The sequence below is a fragment of the Bubalus kerabau genome, chromosome 14 (assembly GCF_029407905.1).
Source record: "Bubalus kerabau isolate K-KA32 ecotype Philippines breed swamp buffalo chromosome 14, PCC_UOA_SB_1v2, whole genome shotgun sequence".
In the NCBI taxonomy this organism is placed as follows: Eukaryota; Metazoa; Chordata; class Mammalia; order Artiodactyla; family Bovidae; genus Bubalus; species Bubalus kerabau.
Window position 1 is genome coordinate 58,613,087 of NC_073637.1, and position 18,744 is coordinate 58,631,830.

At 41.8% G+C, this 18,744-nt stretch overlaps 1 protein-coding gene across 16 annotated transcripts in view; it reads left to right on the forward strand.

Moving 5' to 3' along the window:
* The first annotated feature begins 10,096 nt into the window (after positions 1 to 10,096).
* The window catches only part of RSPO2 (R-spondin 2), a 181,737-nt gene continuing 173,089 nt past the window's right edge, over positions 10,097 to 18,744 (forward strand). For 3 of the 16 annotated variants that reach the window (XR_008702334.1, XM_055546442.1, XM_055546440.1), the window contains exons 1-2: positions 10,211 to 10,678; positions 11,063 to 11,318. Coding sequence is in view for 15 of the 16 variants with exons in the window: in XM_055546442.1 (XP_055402417.1) it covers positions 11,225 to 11,318 (94 nt within the window). In the remaining variant the exon portion in view is untranslated. Of the gene's footprint in view, positions 10,692 to 10,780; positions 10,956 to 10,991; positions 11,319 to 18,744 lie in introns of those variants that run through there. The other 13 variants (XM_055546426.1, XM_055546431.1, XM_055546433.1 and 10 more) reach the window with 10 other exon arrangements.

Below are 18,744 nucleotides of genomic sequence, written 5' to 3' on the forward strand. Positions count from 1 at the left end.
AAAGAGGGTATTTCCATAATCTCAAAGTGTTTCCTATAAGTTCAGTTCAGTTCAGTTTAGTGGCTCAGTCGTCTCCGACTCTTTGCGACCCCATGAACTGCAGCATGCCAGGCCTCCCTGTCCATCACCAACTCCCAGAGTTTACCCAAACTCATGTCCATTGAGTTGGTGATACCATCCAACCATCTCAGCCTCTGTCGTCCCCTTCTCCCATCTTCAAGCTTTCCGAGCATCAGGGTCTTTTCAAATGAGTCAGTTCTTCACATCAGGTGGCCAAAGTATTGGAGTTCAGCTTCAGCATCAGTCCTTTCAATGAATATTCAGGACTGATCTCCTTTAGGATGGACTGGTTAGATCTCCTTGCAGTCCAAGGGACTCTGAAGAGTCTTCTTCAACACCACAGTTCAAAAGCATCAATTCTTCGGCATTCAGCTTCCTCTGTAGTCCAACTCTCACATCCATACATGACTACTGGAAAAACTATAGCCTTGACTAGACGGACCTTTGTTGGCAAAGTAATGTCTCTGCTTTTGAATATGCTATCTAGGTTGGTCATAACTTTTCTTCCAAGGAGTAAGCATCTTTTAATTTCATGGCTGCAGTCACCATCTGTAGTGATTATGGAGCCCAAAAGTCTCTCACCATTTCCATTGTTTCCCTATTTTCTATGAAGTGATGGGACCAGATGCCATGATCTCAGTTTTCTGAATGTTGAGCCTCAAGCCAACTTTTAAATTCTCCTCTTTCACCTTCATCAAGAGGCTCTTTATTTCCTCTTCACTTTCTGCCATAAGGGTGGTGTCATCTGCTATTGATAGTTCTCCCGGCAGTCTTGATTCCAGTTTGTGCTTCATCCAGCCTGGCATTTCGCATGATGTATTCAGCATATAAGTTAAATAAGCAGGGTGACAATATACAGCCTTGACATACTCCTTTCTCGATTTGGAACCAGTCTGTTGTTCCATGTCCAGTTCTAACTGTTGCTTCTTGACCTGCAAACAGATTTCTTAGGAGGCAAAATAGAATGTGTTCTTCAAAAATATCAAGGCCATCAATGAGAAAGAAAAACTGAGAAAGAGCTCCAGGCTAAAGGGGACAATGACACATGACAAGTAAATGTAATGTGTGATCCTGGATTCAAGCCCATGCTGGGGAATCAGCAGCTATAAAGGTACATTGGATAACTGAGAAAATCTGAATACAGAGTATGAATTAAGTAACAATATATTATCAATGTTAAACTTCTTAATTTTGATAATGTTGAGGTTATATAAGTGGATGCTCTTGTTCTCAAGGAGTATACATTGAGGTATTTAGGACTAACAGACCATGTTTAAAACTTACACATCAGTGGTTCAGAAAAATATACATAGCTGTAGAGGTAAAGTGAAAAGTGAATGATAAGTCAATGCAGCAAAATTTAAATTATTAGTCGTGTTTGGGAAAGTGTATGTGTAAGGTTTTTGAATTTGCATCAAGATAAATGTACAAAAATAAACACTTTTTATTTATTAAGACAATCCCCATGTATTTAGTTTTTATCATTTAACTCTCTTCCCACTTAAGATATAGTCTCTATAAGGATCTCATCTTCCTTTCTCATGGCTGTATTCTCAGCGCCCATAACTGTGTCAATATATAGGACTTCAATTATTATTTGTTGAGTGAATAAAGGAAAAACATACAAAGGCAAGTAATAATACAATGGATTTCCATGCCTTTCATTTTTCTCTCTTCTGAAGTCTTATGAAATCTTAAGTAAAATAACTTTTTCATAAGGGGAGAAAATCACAGAGAAGGGAAGAATTAAAGACAAGACAACAACTGCCTCCCTTCAACCCTCCATCTTTGCAGAATATTGGAAAACTTTTCTCTGAGAAATCTGACCAACCCTAGTGAAAATATTTAAATAAATTGCATTTTGATTCCTTCCAATAAATTCCTCGTTCAGGTTACTTATGTTCTGTTTTTACCACACAGGAAAGTTCAAGTTGGCAAGCATCACCAAAGTGGTAAGAATTTTTTTTAAAAAGATTGGCTTGTTAATCTCTCACTTTTAAATATAAACAAATAGCCAAGAATTATAAAATATCAAGAAAAGTCTCTAAGATGAAAGATAAAGACCAAAACAAACCACAACTTGAAAATAATAAGACTATGCACAGTAAAGACAACTTTAAAATGAAAGCGAGCTCCTGAAATTAAAAAAAAAAATAAAGTGAGAAGAGCAATGAAAACTAACCAGAAGACAAGAAGGATGAAGTTGAGGGAATATTCCAGAAAGTAGAGGAAAAATGCAAAGACATGAAAAGTAGGAGAGAAAATATGGGAAAATTAGAGGGCCACTCTAGGATTCTCAAAAAAAAAAAAAAAAAAAAAGGAGGAAAGAAAAATGTGTGTATGGGCTTGAGAGGAATCATACACCAAGTAATTAAAGAACATTTATAGAACTAAAAAACATACATTTTCAGGGTTAAAAGGGCCATCAAACTTCTAACAAAATCAATAAAAAAATATCCATGACAAAGTAGTATCAGTGAAATTTCAGCCCTTCAATCTTCTGGGAGTGGGCTACAGAGAGGAACATGAGAAAGAATCAGTGATTAGAAAGGTTTGACCTTCTCAAAGCATTATGGCAAAGTAAAAAGCAATGGAGTCCTGTTTTCAAACTACTAAAGAAAAATGATTTCAACATGAAATTTTATACCTTATCCAAATAGTTGTGAGAGTAAAATGAGGACACTTTGGACATAGAAAAGTCTCAAAAAATGTTTACCCTTATACAAAAAGTTTCAGGAAACTCCTGGAGAATATCCTCCACCACAATGAAAATTAACTTGGAAAAAGGAAGACATGGGTCATAGGAAACAAAAAACCCACTAGAGGTGAGAGAAAAGAATTCCCAGGCACTTAGTGAAGGGACATAATGGCAATCATGTATCAGGCACAAAGGGAACCAGTTGAGCAGAAGTACTCTAGAGCCTTCAGGAGGAACTTGAAGAAGATGAAACTGATGGTCTACATGGGAAGAAGGAACATATTAAGAGGTGATTAAGATAAATGTTTGGGTTCAATTTCTGGTAAGCTACGGAAAACTCTGCAGAGGAGACAAGGTAATGATAGTTTTAGAGAAAACAGAGTTGCCCAGGAAAGCAACAGTAGTCCAGTTTACACATGACTGGGCTCTGGAAAACATAGTCAGACACAGCAACATAGCCATTCGATATTGATCTGGCCATACTTGCTGAGGCGGGCAGAGGATAGTGTTTAGGGGAGAAGCAGGAAGAAAAGGGAATAAGTTCTCATATTTAACAGTGGAAAAATCAACAGATAATACTTACGTCAGCCATGGTTCAAGCAAGAGAGTAAAGTCACTGGGTGTTACAGATGGAACTATTAGAAGAATTAGACTTTATGTGATTGGGAGAGGACCTGAAGAAGGGAAGTTCTGGAAGGGGGATTGGAGGGTTGGAGGGGCAGAGGAGTCACTAATACGTTTGGGAAGCCAAGTGTACCCCACCACCAGAGTGTGATGGCAAAGGGGGAATTTGTGGGTGGCTTCTGGAAATACACTGCCTCTGCAGCTGGTCATCTAGTAGTAGGACTAGGGGTTCTGGGTAAGCAGGGTCAGAATTCAGAAGAAAAGCAGGACATAGAGTAGACTGAGTTTCAAGCTCGTACCCACTGCATACCTTCTGTCCATCACTGGATCTTGCTGATAAAAGACCTCTGGGAAGTCGTGACCACTGTTTAATTTCTGTCCCCCAAATCCCATGTAAATTCCTCTCTTGTTGTTAAATCACAAAATCAATTTGTGTGACCCCGTGGACTGCAGCCTGCCAGGCTCCTCTGTCCATGGGATTTCACAGGCAAGAACACTGGAACTGGTTGTCATTTCCTTCTCCAGGGGATCTTCCTGACCCAGGAATCGAACTAGAGTCTCCTGCATTGACTGGCAGATTCTTTATGACTGAGTTACCCTAGAAGCTCAAATTCCTCTTTAAGCCAGCTGCAATTCAGTATCATTGCATAGCAGAGGATTTGAGAAATACAGTTCCCAACTTAACACAAGTGATAGCATAAACTACAACAATCCAGCTGTTGACAATCTGGCACCCACTACACATGTCTTTTAACCACATTTAACTTACAAATAAAGATAAACACAAATTTATGTTTCCACAGTACTTGGCACAGCTATCCACACAAAAACATATAGACCTGCTTCCCAAAAGAGGATACTCAAAGTCTCATGTGTCCCTTTATTCATCTTGGGGTGACAGTCATTCTTTTAGCTGAGTCATACTCACAGTTCTGTACTCTGTAGCTTAAATACAGATATAAGGTTGCTGCTAAGTCGCTTCAGTCGTGTCTGACTGTGTGTGACCCCATAGACGGCAGCCCACCAGGCTTCCCCGTCCCTGGGATTCTCCAGGCAAGAACACTGGAGTGGGTTGCCATTTCCTTCTCCAATGCATGAAAGTGAAAAGTGAAAGTGAAGTTGCTCAGTCCTCTCTGACTCTAGCAACGCCATGGACTGCAGCCTACCAGGCTCCTCTGTCCATGGGATTTTCTAGGCAAAAGTACTGGAGGGGGTGCCATTGCCTTCTCCAGATATAAGGCTAGCTGCAATTTATACATTTTATGTTAAATAGTAGAGGAATGAAATTGAAAGTGAAAGTCGCTCAGTCGTGTCTGACTCTTTGCAACCCTATGGGCTGTCCATGGAATTCTCCAGGCCAGAATACTGGAGTGGGTAGCCTTTCACTTCTCCAGGGGATCTTCCCAACCCAGGGACTGAACCCAGGTCTCCCACATTGCACGCGGATTCTTTACCAGCTCTAAATAGGAATAGGAGATGACAAAATATTGATATTTGACATTTATATCAAATCAAGAAAGAAGTACTTATTGCTGCAGTATGTTTCTTCAGCTAGTTATGTGATTGTAGTTGGTATTTATAACTTACTTTTTCCTAGGACTGAGGTAGACAGGACAGACTACTGAAGTGTTATATACAAGAAAAACCTTAGTTTTGGCTTATAGAAGTATAATCTGAGTCACCACAATGGTCACCGCCTCTTCTTTCATTTAAAATAATTTTTTATTTTTTTTTGGCTGTGCTGGGTCTTCATTGCTGCAAGGACTTCTCTAGTTGCAGTGCACACGGGCCTCTCATTGCGGTGGCTTCTCTTGTTGCAAAGTTCGGGCTCTAGGGCTTCCGTAGTTGCGGCTCTTCGGCTCTAGAGTACAGGATCAGTAGTTGTGGTCCAGGGGTTAGCTGCTCTGAGGCATGTGGATCTTCCTGGATCAGGGATAGAACCCGTGTCTTCTGCATTGGCAGGTGGATTCTTTACCACTGAGCCACCAGGGAAGCCCCAGCCTCTTATCCAGCCAAGACTTGAGCCAGCTGAGAACCATAAAATGAAGAGAACTCCTTGAATGAAGAGAAGGTAAGGTCTCTTGAGGAAGGACTCTCACCATAAATCTTTTTCCTGGTCTTCCCCCACAGGACCTGGAGCCATTTACTCGGATGACTATGTTTTGGGGAAGGAGAAGTAACTAGACTTTGGTTAATTTTTTGACACCCAAAATGTCAAGAGAAGTGGCTTATGAGGACTGGGTAATTAATAGAGTCTGGGTTTGGGTTCACCTCTCAATGGGCCTAGTGGATCCCATGACTCATGTCATGGTTATTTCCTCAGTTCTAGAGTGAACAATTGGAATAGACATAGTCAGCAGCTAGAACCCCTATGTTGAACTAGAACCCCTATGGTCTTCAACCTACATATATATATTATATATATACAATATTTATATAAAATTATCTGGTGTGCTGCAATTCATGGGGTTGCAAAGAGTCGGACACGACTGAGTGACTGAACTGAACTGAATCATGTGTATAAGGTATGTATTATTATTTTTAAATTTTCTGTATTGTTCCAAAGTTAAAGCAGCTTATAAGGATGCAAATAATACTGAAAAATACAACATTAAAAATAGGTGCAAAAAACACAGCAAAGGGAAAATAAGAGTAGAAATATAAAATGGACCAAGAAATGAGATTAGTACATGAAGTGTCTGACCACAAATTTGCTCCTGAGCAGCAACAGAGCTCATTATAACCATAAGTTAAAGACAGGCCAAATGCTTAGGAGAGGCAAGTCTATTTGTGACATGGGTACTGAAAAAAGTTCTAAGAAGCGTATTTCCTGCTCTTAGGGATTACTTGTTCTATTGTTCATCTCAATTAGCATAACTAATTGAATGTCCACAAAGAGCAAAAAGAGACATTCTCTTCTGTTAATGAAAACTGTCTCATTCTTAAAATGGCTGAGAATCTTTATCTCTTGTTATTAACCAAATGTAGTAACACTTCCTTCCAGCAACCACATTCATACAAAAAAGAATGGAAATGACACTATTTTAGTTCAAAAGAGTTCAGAGTGCACAAGATTAAATAAAGGGAATAATTTTAAAACTTCAGGTCAAATCTCATGTTTTTTTTCCTTATGAGCTGGTCTGAGTTAGACTTCCTTTGAAGAGAGCCTCCTGGATCTCTTCCATGAGGATGGAGAACAAAATGAGAAATGGGCCTTATCACATGAGTCTACAGAAGAGTTCTCAAGTGGCAGGACATAGTATTAATATTTGGAGGAGTCAAATATTTACACATTTTTCAAATGTTAAATAAGTGATTATGATGTGGCTTTTAAAAACAACAAATTAGCCTGGATAAGAACTGGTCAGTGACCTGGTTGAAGATCTTTTGTATTAATTAATTTAATTATCTCATACAAAATATAATAAATGAACATAGGCTATCACATGTAACTAGCAAAATGGACATTCAGCTTATATTTAACAGAAAAAAAATATACTATCAATATTAATACAATGGCAAAAATGCCATAATTTGTTCCAAAGTAAATAATGGATAAATTCTAGAGTGGAAGAGTAAGTATGACACCAACTAATTTCAACAATCAATAAGAAGATTGTGGGAAACTTAACTCTGAGAATATGAATATCTGATAACAGAAAAGATAAGAAGACTCTAAATCAATTAGATGATGAAAATGAGAGTCAGAGCCAAAATCAACCAAATCTGTGAACATAAATACTTAGCAAAAATTTAGAAAATGTAAACTCTATTCTAATGTAGCCACATCATACAGTCATGAAACCACTAACATCTTACAGTTTTTAACATTGAAAAAAGTGTCTTAGAAAACTCCCAAATAAAAACTAAAAAGAATGGCATGAAGAAGAGCTTTTTACAAGTGTAACACAAAGAAATTATAAAGATAAGACTGACAAATTTTACATAAAATTATTTTTAAAATTTAAGTAAAGAGACAAATGATAAACCTGGAAAAAGCATTTGCAACCCAAATAGCAAAAGATAATATATTTATATATATTTATAGTATATTGTACAAAATAAAATTAAGTGAGCAAGAGCAGAAAAAAAGGTAAATGATATCTTTGAAAAGTTGATAAAAAAAGATATATAAATTGCCTAAGCATATTAAAGGTGCATAATTTCATTTAAAAGAAATAAAAATTAAAACCATTGATATATCATATTTTGCCTAGGAGTGCTAAAGATCAAAACACATTGGCTGGTTTATAGGGAGATGAGCACTTTCATACACTGTAATTGGATAGAATCTCTGTGGAAGGCATTCCCTCACACTCGGTTAACCTTCTCTATCACCAGTGAGTGGGATGATGTCAACCTCCTCAGTATGGTTCTCTGTAAACATACACCAGACACATGTCTGTTTATAAAGCGAGTTTAATGAAACCACCATCTAAACTCAGTTTAAAGAAAAAGTCCATTGAGTCTCTACGATGGAGAAACTGAGCACTGAGCCTCATCAACAACACTTTCACAGTTTAGAAATGAAAGGATGCAGAAATATGGGATTAAAGTTAATGATAGTTTAGGATCTGCTAGGGGTGTATTTTTTAGTAGCAAAAACATTCCTGGGTTCTTGAAATCAGGAAAAATATTCAGTGAATGGCAAAAAAGGAAAAAAAAAAAATTCTGCTTTATCAACAAACTAGTCCAAAGAGATTAAGTGTGAGATCCTAAGTACCCTAAGAACAAAGTGTGAAAGATTTTTGAAGTTCCTTGGTGTCCTTTAGAGACAGACCAGGAGAGAGCACAAGGAGAAAGGAATTAGGAATCTTCTTGGCTTCCAGGGTCCGTTCTTGTCTTAACAGCATTAACCAATATTCAGCAGAAGTGATACTATTAAAATTCTTTTTTATGTGTGAAATGGATTTAGGAGTTCACTAAGCTGAAAAGTATCTCTGGTTTTAAAAATGCCAACAGTGCAATACAAATGATTAAAATTTTGGAAAGTAACCTTTAAAGACAGAAGATTGAAAGTGGTCTATAAATTTAAGGATGACAGTGGCTAATTCTCATCTTTCTACAATGAAAACTCATCAACGATGAGTTTGTCCTCATGCTGTTGGACTCACTTCTTGACAGAAATAGAAAATTGACTGTAAATCAGAACATGGTAGGGGTAAAAGAGTTCGTGTTCTAATTTCCTAAAAGTACCGACAAGGAAAAAGATCCAGAGATGTGTCTAAAACAACCCACGTGGAGCTAGATCTACTTGGTCTTGTACTTATTTTTGTCTTTAAATATTTTAAAAGACACTGATGATCTCAAATCTTGAATGGATCCCAAGGCTATAAAGGCAGAGGGTTTATTTAGACAGGAGTTTGTTGTGTCATGGATTGAATTCCTTTGCAAGTGCAATGAATTTGGTGTGTGTATTTGTGAGTCTGTGGAAGAAATGGTATTTATGATGCTTAGGGGGTAGTCACTGCAATATCATGCCAAATACCAGGCCACTCCCTAAACTGAAATGTTTCCAATCACTTCCAAATTCTGTGAAAAAATCAAAGGTTCTGAAAGCTAAGAAACAAATCCTCTCTAGCCATTATGTGCATAACTCTGTTTGTGCCCTATGGGCCAATCTCAGGGGCTGAATTTTCTTATCTGGGAAATGGGACCAGGGACTTCAACTCAGATGACTTGGATGTTCTCAGACATACATAAAATGAATAACACTAAAATTCGTAGTCACATAAATGCTGCTATATAAATAGTAATGTCTATAAAAATAGTTACGGATAGGTATTAATGGGACAATTAATAATTGTGCTATTTTAATAGCCTTATTGTTTCTATATGATTGTTTCAAATCTCCAAACTTCTGAACATCTTAAACTGAAGGCATAGAGAAATTCAAATGGTACAAAATGCTAGCATAATAATATGGTACTTGTGGTCATATTTGCAAACATTCCTAAACCCCTGGTTAGCAGTATAAATTCTTATCTTTTGCCTAGGCAGTAAATTCATTCCTACAGTAATGACTTCAGAACCTAAGATTTCACCAGAATGAAATCTAATAGCATCAAGAGTATGTAGCACTTCGTTAAACAGAGTATTCCCTAAACTCAAGGCACCTAAAAGTTCAATTAAGGAGACTGCGAGGGTGGGGAAGGGAGGAGGATTATGAATAAGAAGTGTTTCAGTAAGACCTGAACTTCTCTTTGAAGAAGCAAGGCCCTAATTTCTAGAATACTGCAAGCAAGGGATCAAAGGTTTTTGGAAGTTTTTCTGGAGGAGACACAAAGTCAAGAAAGACTTCTAAGGGTAAGCAAAGGATTGGAACACCCCTTTCCCTCCCTAAACCGAGGACGCGTTTTAGATTCAGCTGTGCTAAGACATCTTCCTATAAAACAAAGCCAAGGCGTAAATGTAAGAGTATCAGAGGTGTGGCATCTTTCGGGCTGAGGCTCAAGTTTAAACTCCGCTTTAGAAACAGCAGTCCCGGCTCAGAGCTCGGAAAGGAAGGTCTAGGAGAAGCCATCAGTCGGGTCTTCCCGCAGGAAGGTCGGCGCTGAGGTTGGAACCGGCCCTAGAGCACCAGAGCAGACGCCCTGGGGGTGAAGACAGCTGGGCTGTAGGGCTGGCACAGCCTAGGGGTACGCCTCCATCTCATCCACTCTTCAGTTTAGCTCCCTACTCCAGGAAAGCGCAGAGGGGTCTCGCCTGGGGGTAGGCTCTCTGGAGGCTGTCAGCGCTCTTTAGGACCTCAGGGAAACCCGAGAGATTCTGGCTTTAGGACCCAGGAACTCCAAGGCAGCCCTGACTTAGTTGCCTTGGACCACAGCACCACCTACTTATAGAAGCATCCCAAGCCTGGGCCCGGCTGCATCTCCATCGGAAAGTGCGCTCGCCATCCCTTCGCCCTCCCAGGAGCGTTCTGTCTCCCACAGCTTGAAAGAGAGAAATCTTAGCTGAAAAGTGGCTGTGGAGAGAGCTCTGGAAACCGCACAATTGGATACGGATCCAGAGAGTGAGAGCGGGCGTGCCCCTCGCCTGAGGATCGCACTCACCGGCGGGGACGCAGCATCCCAGAGGCTGTGGTCCCGCCCGCCCAGCCGCGCTCCTGCTAGGCGCGGTCAGTCCGGAGGAACCTCCACGCGCTTCGAACCCACCGCGGCCGCCCGCACCCCAGAGCTGCCACGCGCTCCCTGCGGGTCTCGGCAAACTTTTCCCCAGCCCACGTGCTAGCGAGGTGTCTCGCTTCGCGATCCCGGGATGGAGCGCCGCGCCTAGGCACGCCGCGCAGCCTGAGACGTGAGTGCTCATGGTAGGCGACCCGCGCCCGCCACCGTGGCCACAGCGCCTGGGTACCCCACTGCTGGGCCAGAGGATCTAAGAGCGCGCCTTTAACCCTGCACCCTCGGGGACCGTGGAGGTCTTTTCCCGAAGCGCCCGCGCAACGTCCCTTCCCCGGGGTCGCAGCCTGTAGGTCCGCAGAGGTTGCTAATTCACTGATTGTAATCACCTTGCTCTCCAAGTTGCCTGCAGCTGTGCGCTCCGGGTTAAGCCGCTCCGCGGCTCGCGCCAGGCAGTGAGTTCGCTTTCCCCCCCTCCCTTCCCTTCTTAAATTGGGACGCGTGAAAAGGCAGCTGCCTCCCTGGGCCTCTCTCCACCCGGCTTTTCCTCCTCGTCTCGCAGGTTCAAGGCGGAGAGATGCCGAACTGACCCGCGCGGCCCCCCTGGCTAGTGGAGGCTCCCCCCTCGGCGTCTTCCCCAGCAGCGCCGTCTGCGCCGGCTCCTCGTATGAACCCTCCAGTTTCCCTACTTTGAGAGGCGTCTCTCCCCCGCCCGACCGCCCAGATGCAGTTTCGTCTTTTCTCCTTTGCCCTCATCATCCTGAACTGTATGGATTACAGCCACTGCCAAGGCAATCGATGGAGACGCAGTAAGAGAGGTGGGTTCTACTCTGCCGGAGCCGCGTGGGGTCGGGGGCGCCGGCGGCGGCACTCGCCCCCGGGCTCAGGTGGGCAGGGCCGTGCTCTCCACCCGGCCTTTGGGCTCCTCACTTTCCGGGCCCCGGGGCGCTGCCGAGAGCTCGGTCTTTTCTGTCCTCAGGAGGCACGGCGAGCCGGGTGAGCCGGGCTTCCTGCGGGCGCTCCGGGCTGAGAGGTGCGGTCCGCACCCACGTTAGCTGTCGAGCTTCTACTTCTGAACTCTTCTCTTTAGGTCTTTTTTTTTTTTTTTTAATCTGGCATCCTTTTTTTTCCTTGTTATTTTTTGTCTTTTTCTCTTTTTAGTCCTCTCAACTATCTCCCCTGCTCTCATTTTTCTCTACCCTCGCCACCCACGTGCGCCCCAAACCCTGTCCCCAGATGGTTTTCGACCGGCCTACCTACAACTGTGTGTATGTGTGTCTGTGCTGTGTCTGTGTCTGCGCGCGCGCGTGGGCCAGAAAGCACGAGCGAGAGGGCTGGGGAGGGGTACCAAGTCGTCGTGGAGGATCTGCATTTCCAGGAAAAGAGCAATACTGTCTTCCTCTGGACCTTAAGACGAGGTGGAAGGACTCACTGAACTTGGTACACTGAACAGCAGCTCGTGCGCAGGTTGTTCTGGGGGGAACGCTCGCTGGCAGAATGATACTTTGGGGACAGGCCCGAGTTTGCCCTCTGCGTTTACTTCCCTCACAAGCAGCTATTTCTGAGGTTCCTGGCCTCGGTGACACTCACTTGTGGCTTTTTAGCCGCCCCTCCCTCTCCATCACATGTGTGCGCTGCCGGAAGGCCAGTGGAAGCCTCCAGAAAGGTTTCAGAGAGCTAGCTTCCCCGAAGATTTAGTGCGCCCGTGTTTGAGTCCTGCTGCGGCTGCAGCTAATCTAACTTCATTTTAGGGGAAGGGCCGCTAAACACAATGAAGTCTCCTGAAGGATTTAAACACAAACCACAGCACTCCCACCGCCAACACACACGCTCACCTTGCACTACTGCCTCGCGGAAGGTGGACAGCAGCTCCCCAGAGTTTATCCATCTTGGTCTAGCAATTTGGACTTCTGCGCAGTTAGAATTTGTCCTGAGGTTGACAGATTTGGATTTTTCTGGGATGTGAACGTCTTGCTCGACCTGTGATGTGGGTTGTTTCTGACTCGTTTTATGGAATCTCCAGTCCCGCATCCAGATTTTGGAGAGAGCTTTTTGCGCCTTTATTTTTTCAAAGCTTTTTAGGACGTCGTTAAGCTGTTCTCACCTAAACGCGGGGCTGAAGGTTGGCCGGCCCGAGGGCAGAGCCCAGGACAGCTGGTCGTGTGCGATTTCCGCCGCCTCTGCTTTGCAATTGACACCATGGAGCTGTGCTTTAAAAGGACACCCCTTTCTCCAACCCCCGGTTCTCTTACTCTTGGTCTCTCATTTCTGACATTTCGAAAATGCTTATCTTCACAAGTTTTTCTGAATAAGTACATTAGGGAGGAATTTCTTCCCAGAGGCTGTGAAAGTTTAATATTGTTATGTCTTGCAAAAGTCCCTTTCCATCTGCTTCACCTCCCTTTTCCTTTCTCCACCCCAGTATTTTCTTTCCAGGTATCACTTGGTAGAGCTGGCAGGTTTTGATTACACTGTGGTCAAAGTGTTTGGAGAGGTTCCCCCCACCCTCCTCCTTATAAATAGAGGTTACAGTCTATTTAATTGAAAAGACTAACATTCAACATACAGAAAGAGCTAAAACCCCTTGCCAAATTCTTGTTTATTAAATGACTTGCTAATTCAGCGATGTCTTTCTGATCCGCACTGCTTGTTGCATTGTGGTTGAATGGGGAGGAATCGAGCTTGTTGCTCTAGTAGAACTTAACACATAGATGCTCTTTGGTGGAGCATGGCTTTACAGCACCCCTGCGGCCAGAAGCGATACTGCATGCTTTTATTTGCAGTGCCATCTCCAAAGTTCTGCCTATGCCTCCTTAAGTGTCTGATGCAAAACCTATTTGTTTCAAAGCTGCTTTAGCAAAATCTCAAGGCAATTACTGCTACATCCCCAAGTGCTGACCTTTAGAAACCCAATTCTAAACTGTGCAACTTTTGCCACTGTAGTAACTTTTGCCAGACAAACCTTTCAATTTAATAAACTTCAAATGCTTTCAAACTACATATAAACTAGTAAGGTTGTTAAGGAAAAAAAAAAATCAAAGTGTGTGTGTTTCCCTTAACAGATGTCCCTTCCCAAACCTCAAGCTGCTGGCTAAAATAACTTCGGTCCTTAAAAGTGACCACACTATCTGTGCCAACAAAAGGCATACTGTGTTTTTAATTAAAAGTGGAACTACTTAAAGGGCTGGCTAGACAGTGTAGGGTGATAGTAGCTTTTCTGCTTTGCAAGAAAGCTTAAGGATTGCATTGTGAGAGTATTGAAATGAATAGAGATCTAACTCAGGTTGTGTGAATTGTCCCTCTTCACAGGCTTAAGCTGGTTTTAATTGATCTCATGTCCGCTGATTGATCATACACCAATTGTTGCGCATACCAAACAATTGGCTTTCCCAAAGGAGATTGATTTAAATTAGTTCCTTGGTGAATGCTTGAGTACTAGCCAAATCATGTCAGTAGTGACAGTTGACATGCTAGAGCCTGTTGTGGTACCAACATTTCCCCTTTTCCCTTTGTTTTGGATGGTGGCAGTTAAGTATTACTTTCTAGGAAGAAAAGTGATTAGTACCGTAAAAAAAAGGTGCTCTGGCTTAGAAGACCAGTTATTTTCTTGACTTTGTGCTGTGATGTCGGCAGCAGTGATATCAGGATTGGTTAGGCTAATGCCTGGGATCTGATTCTTTTCCTTTTTTTCATATTCCATCTGCAAATAATCAAACCTTCACTGTGGAGCATTCTCAGAACTCCTTTGGCATTATGTTTAGTCTGCTCTATGATCTCAGATGCTCTATGATATCATTTTCTTAATGAAATAAAATTCTTGGCAGAGATCAGATAATTTAGTCAGTTAAAATCAATTGCATCCAGTGTAGAATAGAGAGCAAATATATCATTTAACTCTATGCTTTATTTCAAAATATGGCCAGAGGATTAGAGACTAGAATATCAGATAAAACTTAAGGGGAGACCATCATAAACAACGCTAGCCACCTACGAGTCTTTTGTCTGCTTATTTAGAAAACAACCAGACGATAGAAATGCATTTGATAGTGACTGCTGGGGCCTGGCAGCAATATATTTGAAAGTAAGGCACAAACACAATAGTGTGGATGGATTTCTTATAGAGGGGAGACACATGCCAATGTTTTGAAAAGCTGATTGACAACTTGTGTTTTGTCTATGTGGTAACAGTCATAACTCATTGGCCCTCTCACTCTCCAGTCCCTTTTGAAAATACAGTCATTATTAGCTACTGTTAACCCCTATAGCCTGAATCTGTCTTGGGCCGCTTATGATTTATTTGCATGGTAAACTGGGTTATTCAATTTGTTTTATTTGGGGAGTTGGTTGTAAGTCACATTTCAGGCTGAATTACTGAAAAGTGGATAGATATCATGACTTTATTATGGTATTCCTAGGACTTCTTGAGTTTAGTATGTAGTGATTTCATTTTATATATCTTTTGTCCCAGTGATTTTTACCAGTCACAAATTTACCAGGGATTTATGAAGACTGCTTCATGAAACTCTTAAAAGCAGCAAGGCTCCCAGACATGTAATTGTGTTTCTGGTGGTCTGATGGTAGGGGGCGCGATATGACAAGTGTTTCCTGCTATAGGCTTTTCCCTACTGAAGCTTCAGCTTCTCCCTCCATAACTGCGCATTTTCCTATGATTAGACTTGGCTTCTTCCATGAAACAAATGTTTATCACAAATAGTGTGGTATGTTTCTGGCAACTTTGGTTAAAAAAAAAAAAAGACTCATGCTTTCTCTTAAAACTTGTAGCGCTGAATTAATTTGTATTTTTAAAAATTGAATGAAAAGATGTGGAGATATTTGCAAGTTTCACAAGTACTTTTAATGATAGCTTATTTCTCAAAGTATTCTTTGAAAATAAAAATGGCACATGGAACATATTAACCTACTCTTAAAAGCTTCAAAATACATTTTGTATGCTTGCTTTTTTAAGTTCCAGAGTGTTTCAGAAAAGCTCGGTGTGATGTTTAACTTTGTAGCATAAATACATTCTTTCTTTTCTTCTGTTGTTAATGGGCTTTTCTTTCAACATAATTCTGAGTTTTTCTGGTTAGTATCTTACCAATGCACAGAGGTTAGAAAGTTGCCATGTCCCAACCAACATCTTACTCTGCTCCTGAAATTTGGAAGTGATTAAGAATAGGTGACATTTCGTCAGGCCTCCACTTAATTCTGGCTTTGTTAACTGTTTATAAATTCAGCCTGGGTAGAATCCAATGTTTGCAGAAATCACAAGTTGGAAATGACACTTCTAATTTCTTAATGAACAGCCGCCTCTTGATTTATTCGGAGACTAACTGGCCAGTTTATAGATTGTCCCGGCCACTTTTTATTCCTTTTCTCCCAACTGACTGCCGTTTGAACCACTTTTTTTTTTTTTTTTTCCTGGAAATAAGCACTTTTACACCTCACAAGTTCAGGAAATAGATGACGGACAAATCATTCGACATAATACTTCAGAACCACCCTGCTAAAAGGAGGTAGTAAGCTCAAAATATTCTTTTTTCAAAATGTTGTGATGTTCGTTCCCCTCCCCCTCCATTATCTGCCACAGTCAAGGACTGACCATTAGATAAAGAGTGTTGCGTGTCATATTGGTAAGTTTTCACATTTTGAGCTGGAATGCATATGGAAGGCACTAATTAATAAAGTACATAATATATAATCATATATGATAGGGAAGGCATATCTATTACATGCTTATACGTGTGTGTATATGTAGGTGTGTGTGGAGGGGGGACAGTATGACCATGGATGGTTGGCTTTTTGTAACTAAAAAGGGCTTTTGCTCATCTTTCCCGTTTTTCATCTTGTTCTCAGGAGCAGGACACGGGTCAGAGGAAAGCTGTAGGTGAGGGGTTGAGGACTAGGAGAGGGAATGGGTAAGGACACAGTGTTCTTACTCTTTCCAAGGCCCACCCCTCCCCGTCTTTCTCGCCTCTAGGACCTTTCTGTATGAGTAGCCCTCTTTTCAAGCATGCTGCTATCCCTCTTGTCCTGAAATTTCCTTCTTTCTCATATTTCTTTCCAGTCTTTTGCTTCACTTCAGCCCTTCTCTTGTCTTGCCTTATGATCCTCTTTCATTCACTCACTCGGCAATCTGTCACAACCTGGCTTCTTCCTCTGTTTTATGGGAAGGATTTTCTTAGTGGTCATCCATGCTCAATACTCGCCTCAACGCCAACCCCGCCTATGTTGTTCCGGTCCTCCCGTCACTAGGATGATCCCTCCTTTCCAAGGTTTTTTTTTTTTTTTTAGTGACACGGCACTCTAGTTTTGCCTCCCATATTCTGTGCATTTTCCTTCTTTGGTCTCCTTATTCACAGTCGTAATATGCTAGTATTTCCTTACTTATCTTCTTTCCCTTGGAGGATTTTATCCATCCCTGTATGCTCAACTGCTTTTTCCATGTAAAGTCCTTGAGCTCTATCCCCCATTTTTTTGAGCTTCAGGTTATATTACTTTCTGATTTCCCAGCTACTGCCATATGGATAGATACTTCACACACCCTCATATGTAGATAGATTCCATTCCGTGCACACTAAGCTTGACAACACATTCCCTCTTCTATGCTTTCTCCCAAATATGTTCCTCTGCTTGTGTTCCTTTTTCCTGTTCACGGGTTTCTGTGTGTCAAGGCTGGAAGCCTCACTACAGTCTTTGGCTTGCCTGTTGTCTCTGTTATTGGTTTATTCAGTCTTGGTAGGAGGCATCAGAAATGTTGCTTGTATCTACCCCACACTTTCCATCCCCAAAGGTATTTCCTAGTTCAGATTCTCACTCACTCCTCATCTCTCATCATCCACTTCCTCCTCACTCCATCCTTGACAATGCTGCCACACTGAATTTTTCTCAATGTGATCCACAGATCTGAGCATGTTACTTCTTTGCTAATAAACCTCAAACCTCCCAGGTCTCCATATTGACCTAAGAATAAGTCCCAGCTTCTTTCACTTTACATTCAAGGGTGCTCCACCATCTGATCGCAGCCTTTTTCTAATCTTCCACCACCATGAAAGTACTGTATGCTCAAGCTATACTAAATTATTTCATTTTCAACCATACCATTATATGTTCATGCTTTTGTGTTGTTGAGCATGCGGTGGTGCCCAGCTAAATAAAATGTCATTGCCTCTGTGAAGCCTTCCTGGAATTTTCCCTAAAAGCTTGCTTAACTTTTCATGCTACTCCTAAAAGACTCTCATTTTACCTTTATTCTGGTTACTTTGCCATATGTGCCATCTTTTCTATATATTGAGCTCCTCTAGGGCAGAACATTCATCTTCAGTTCAGTTCAGTCGCTCAGTCGTGTCCGACTCTTTGCAACCCCATGAATCGCAGCACGCCAGGCCTCCCTGTCCATCACCAACTCCTGGAGTTCACTGAGACTCACGTCCATCGAGTCAGTGATGTCATCCAGCCATCTCATCCTCTGTTGTCCCCTTCTCCTCCTGACCCCAATCCCTCCCAGCATCAGAGTCTTTTCCAATGAGTCAACTCTTCACATGAGGTGATTTTGGAGCCCCCAAAAATAAAGTCTGACACTGTTTCCACTGTTTCCCCATCTATTTCCCATGAAGTGATGGGACCAGATGCCATGATCTTAGTTTTCTGAACGTTGAGCTTTAAGCCAACTTTTTCACTCTCCTCTTTCACTTTCATCAAGAGGCTTTTTAGTTCCTCTTCACTTTCTGCCATACGGGTGGTGTCATACTTCTCAAACCAGGCCAACTAGAGTGCTTCCTCCACAAGTTGTGCCTGAACAAAACATCATTGAGATTTTGTTGTTTGCTCTTAAAATAATGCTAAAGACTTAATGAGAAATGTTTTTCTTTTTTGGGGGGTCAGCTTCCACCTTTTTGTTTTGTCTTGGGTATAGCTGATTAACAGTGATGTGATAGTTTCCGGTGAACAGTGAAGGGACTCAGTCGTACATATACATGTATCCATTCTCCCCCGACTCCCCACCGTCCAGGCTGCCACACGACACTGAGCAGAGTTACCTGTGCTTTACAGTAGGTCCTTGTTGGTTATCCATTGAAAGTATAGCCGTGTGTACGTGTCCATCCCAGACTCCCTAACTGTCCCTTCCCCCAAGAAACTATACCTTTGTTCTCTAAGTCTGTGAATCTCTCTTTGTTTTATAAGTTAATTTGTGTCATTTCTTCTTAGATTCCACATATCAGGGGTTTCATGCAATGTATCTCCTTC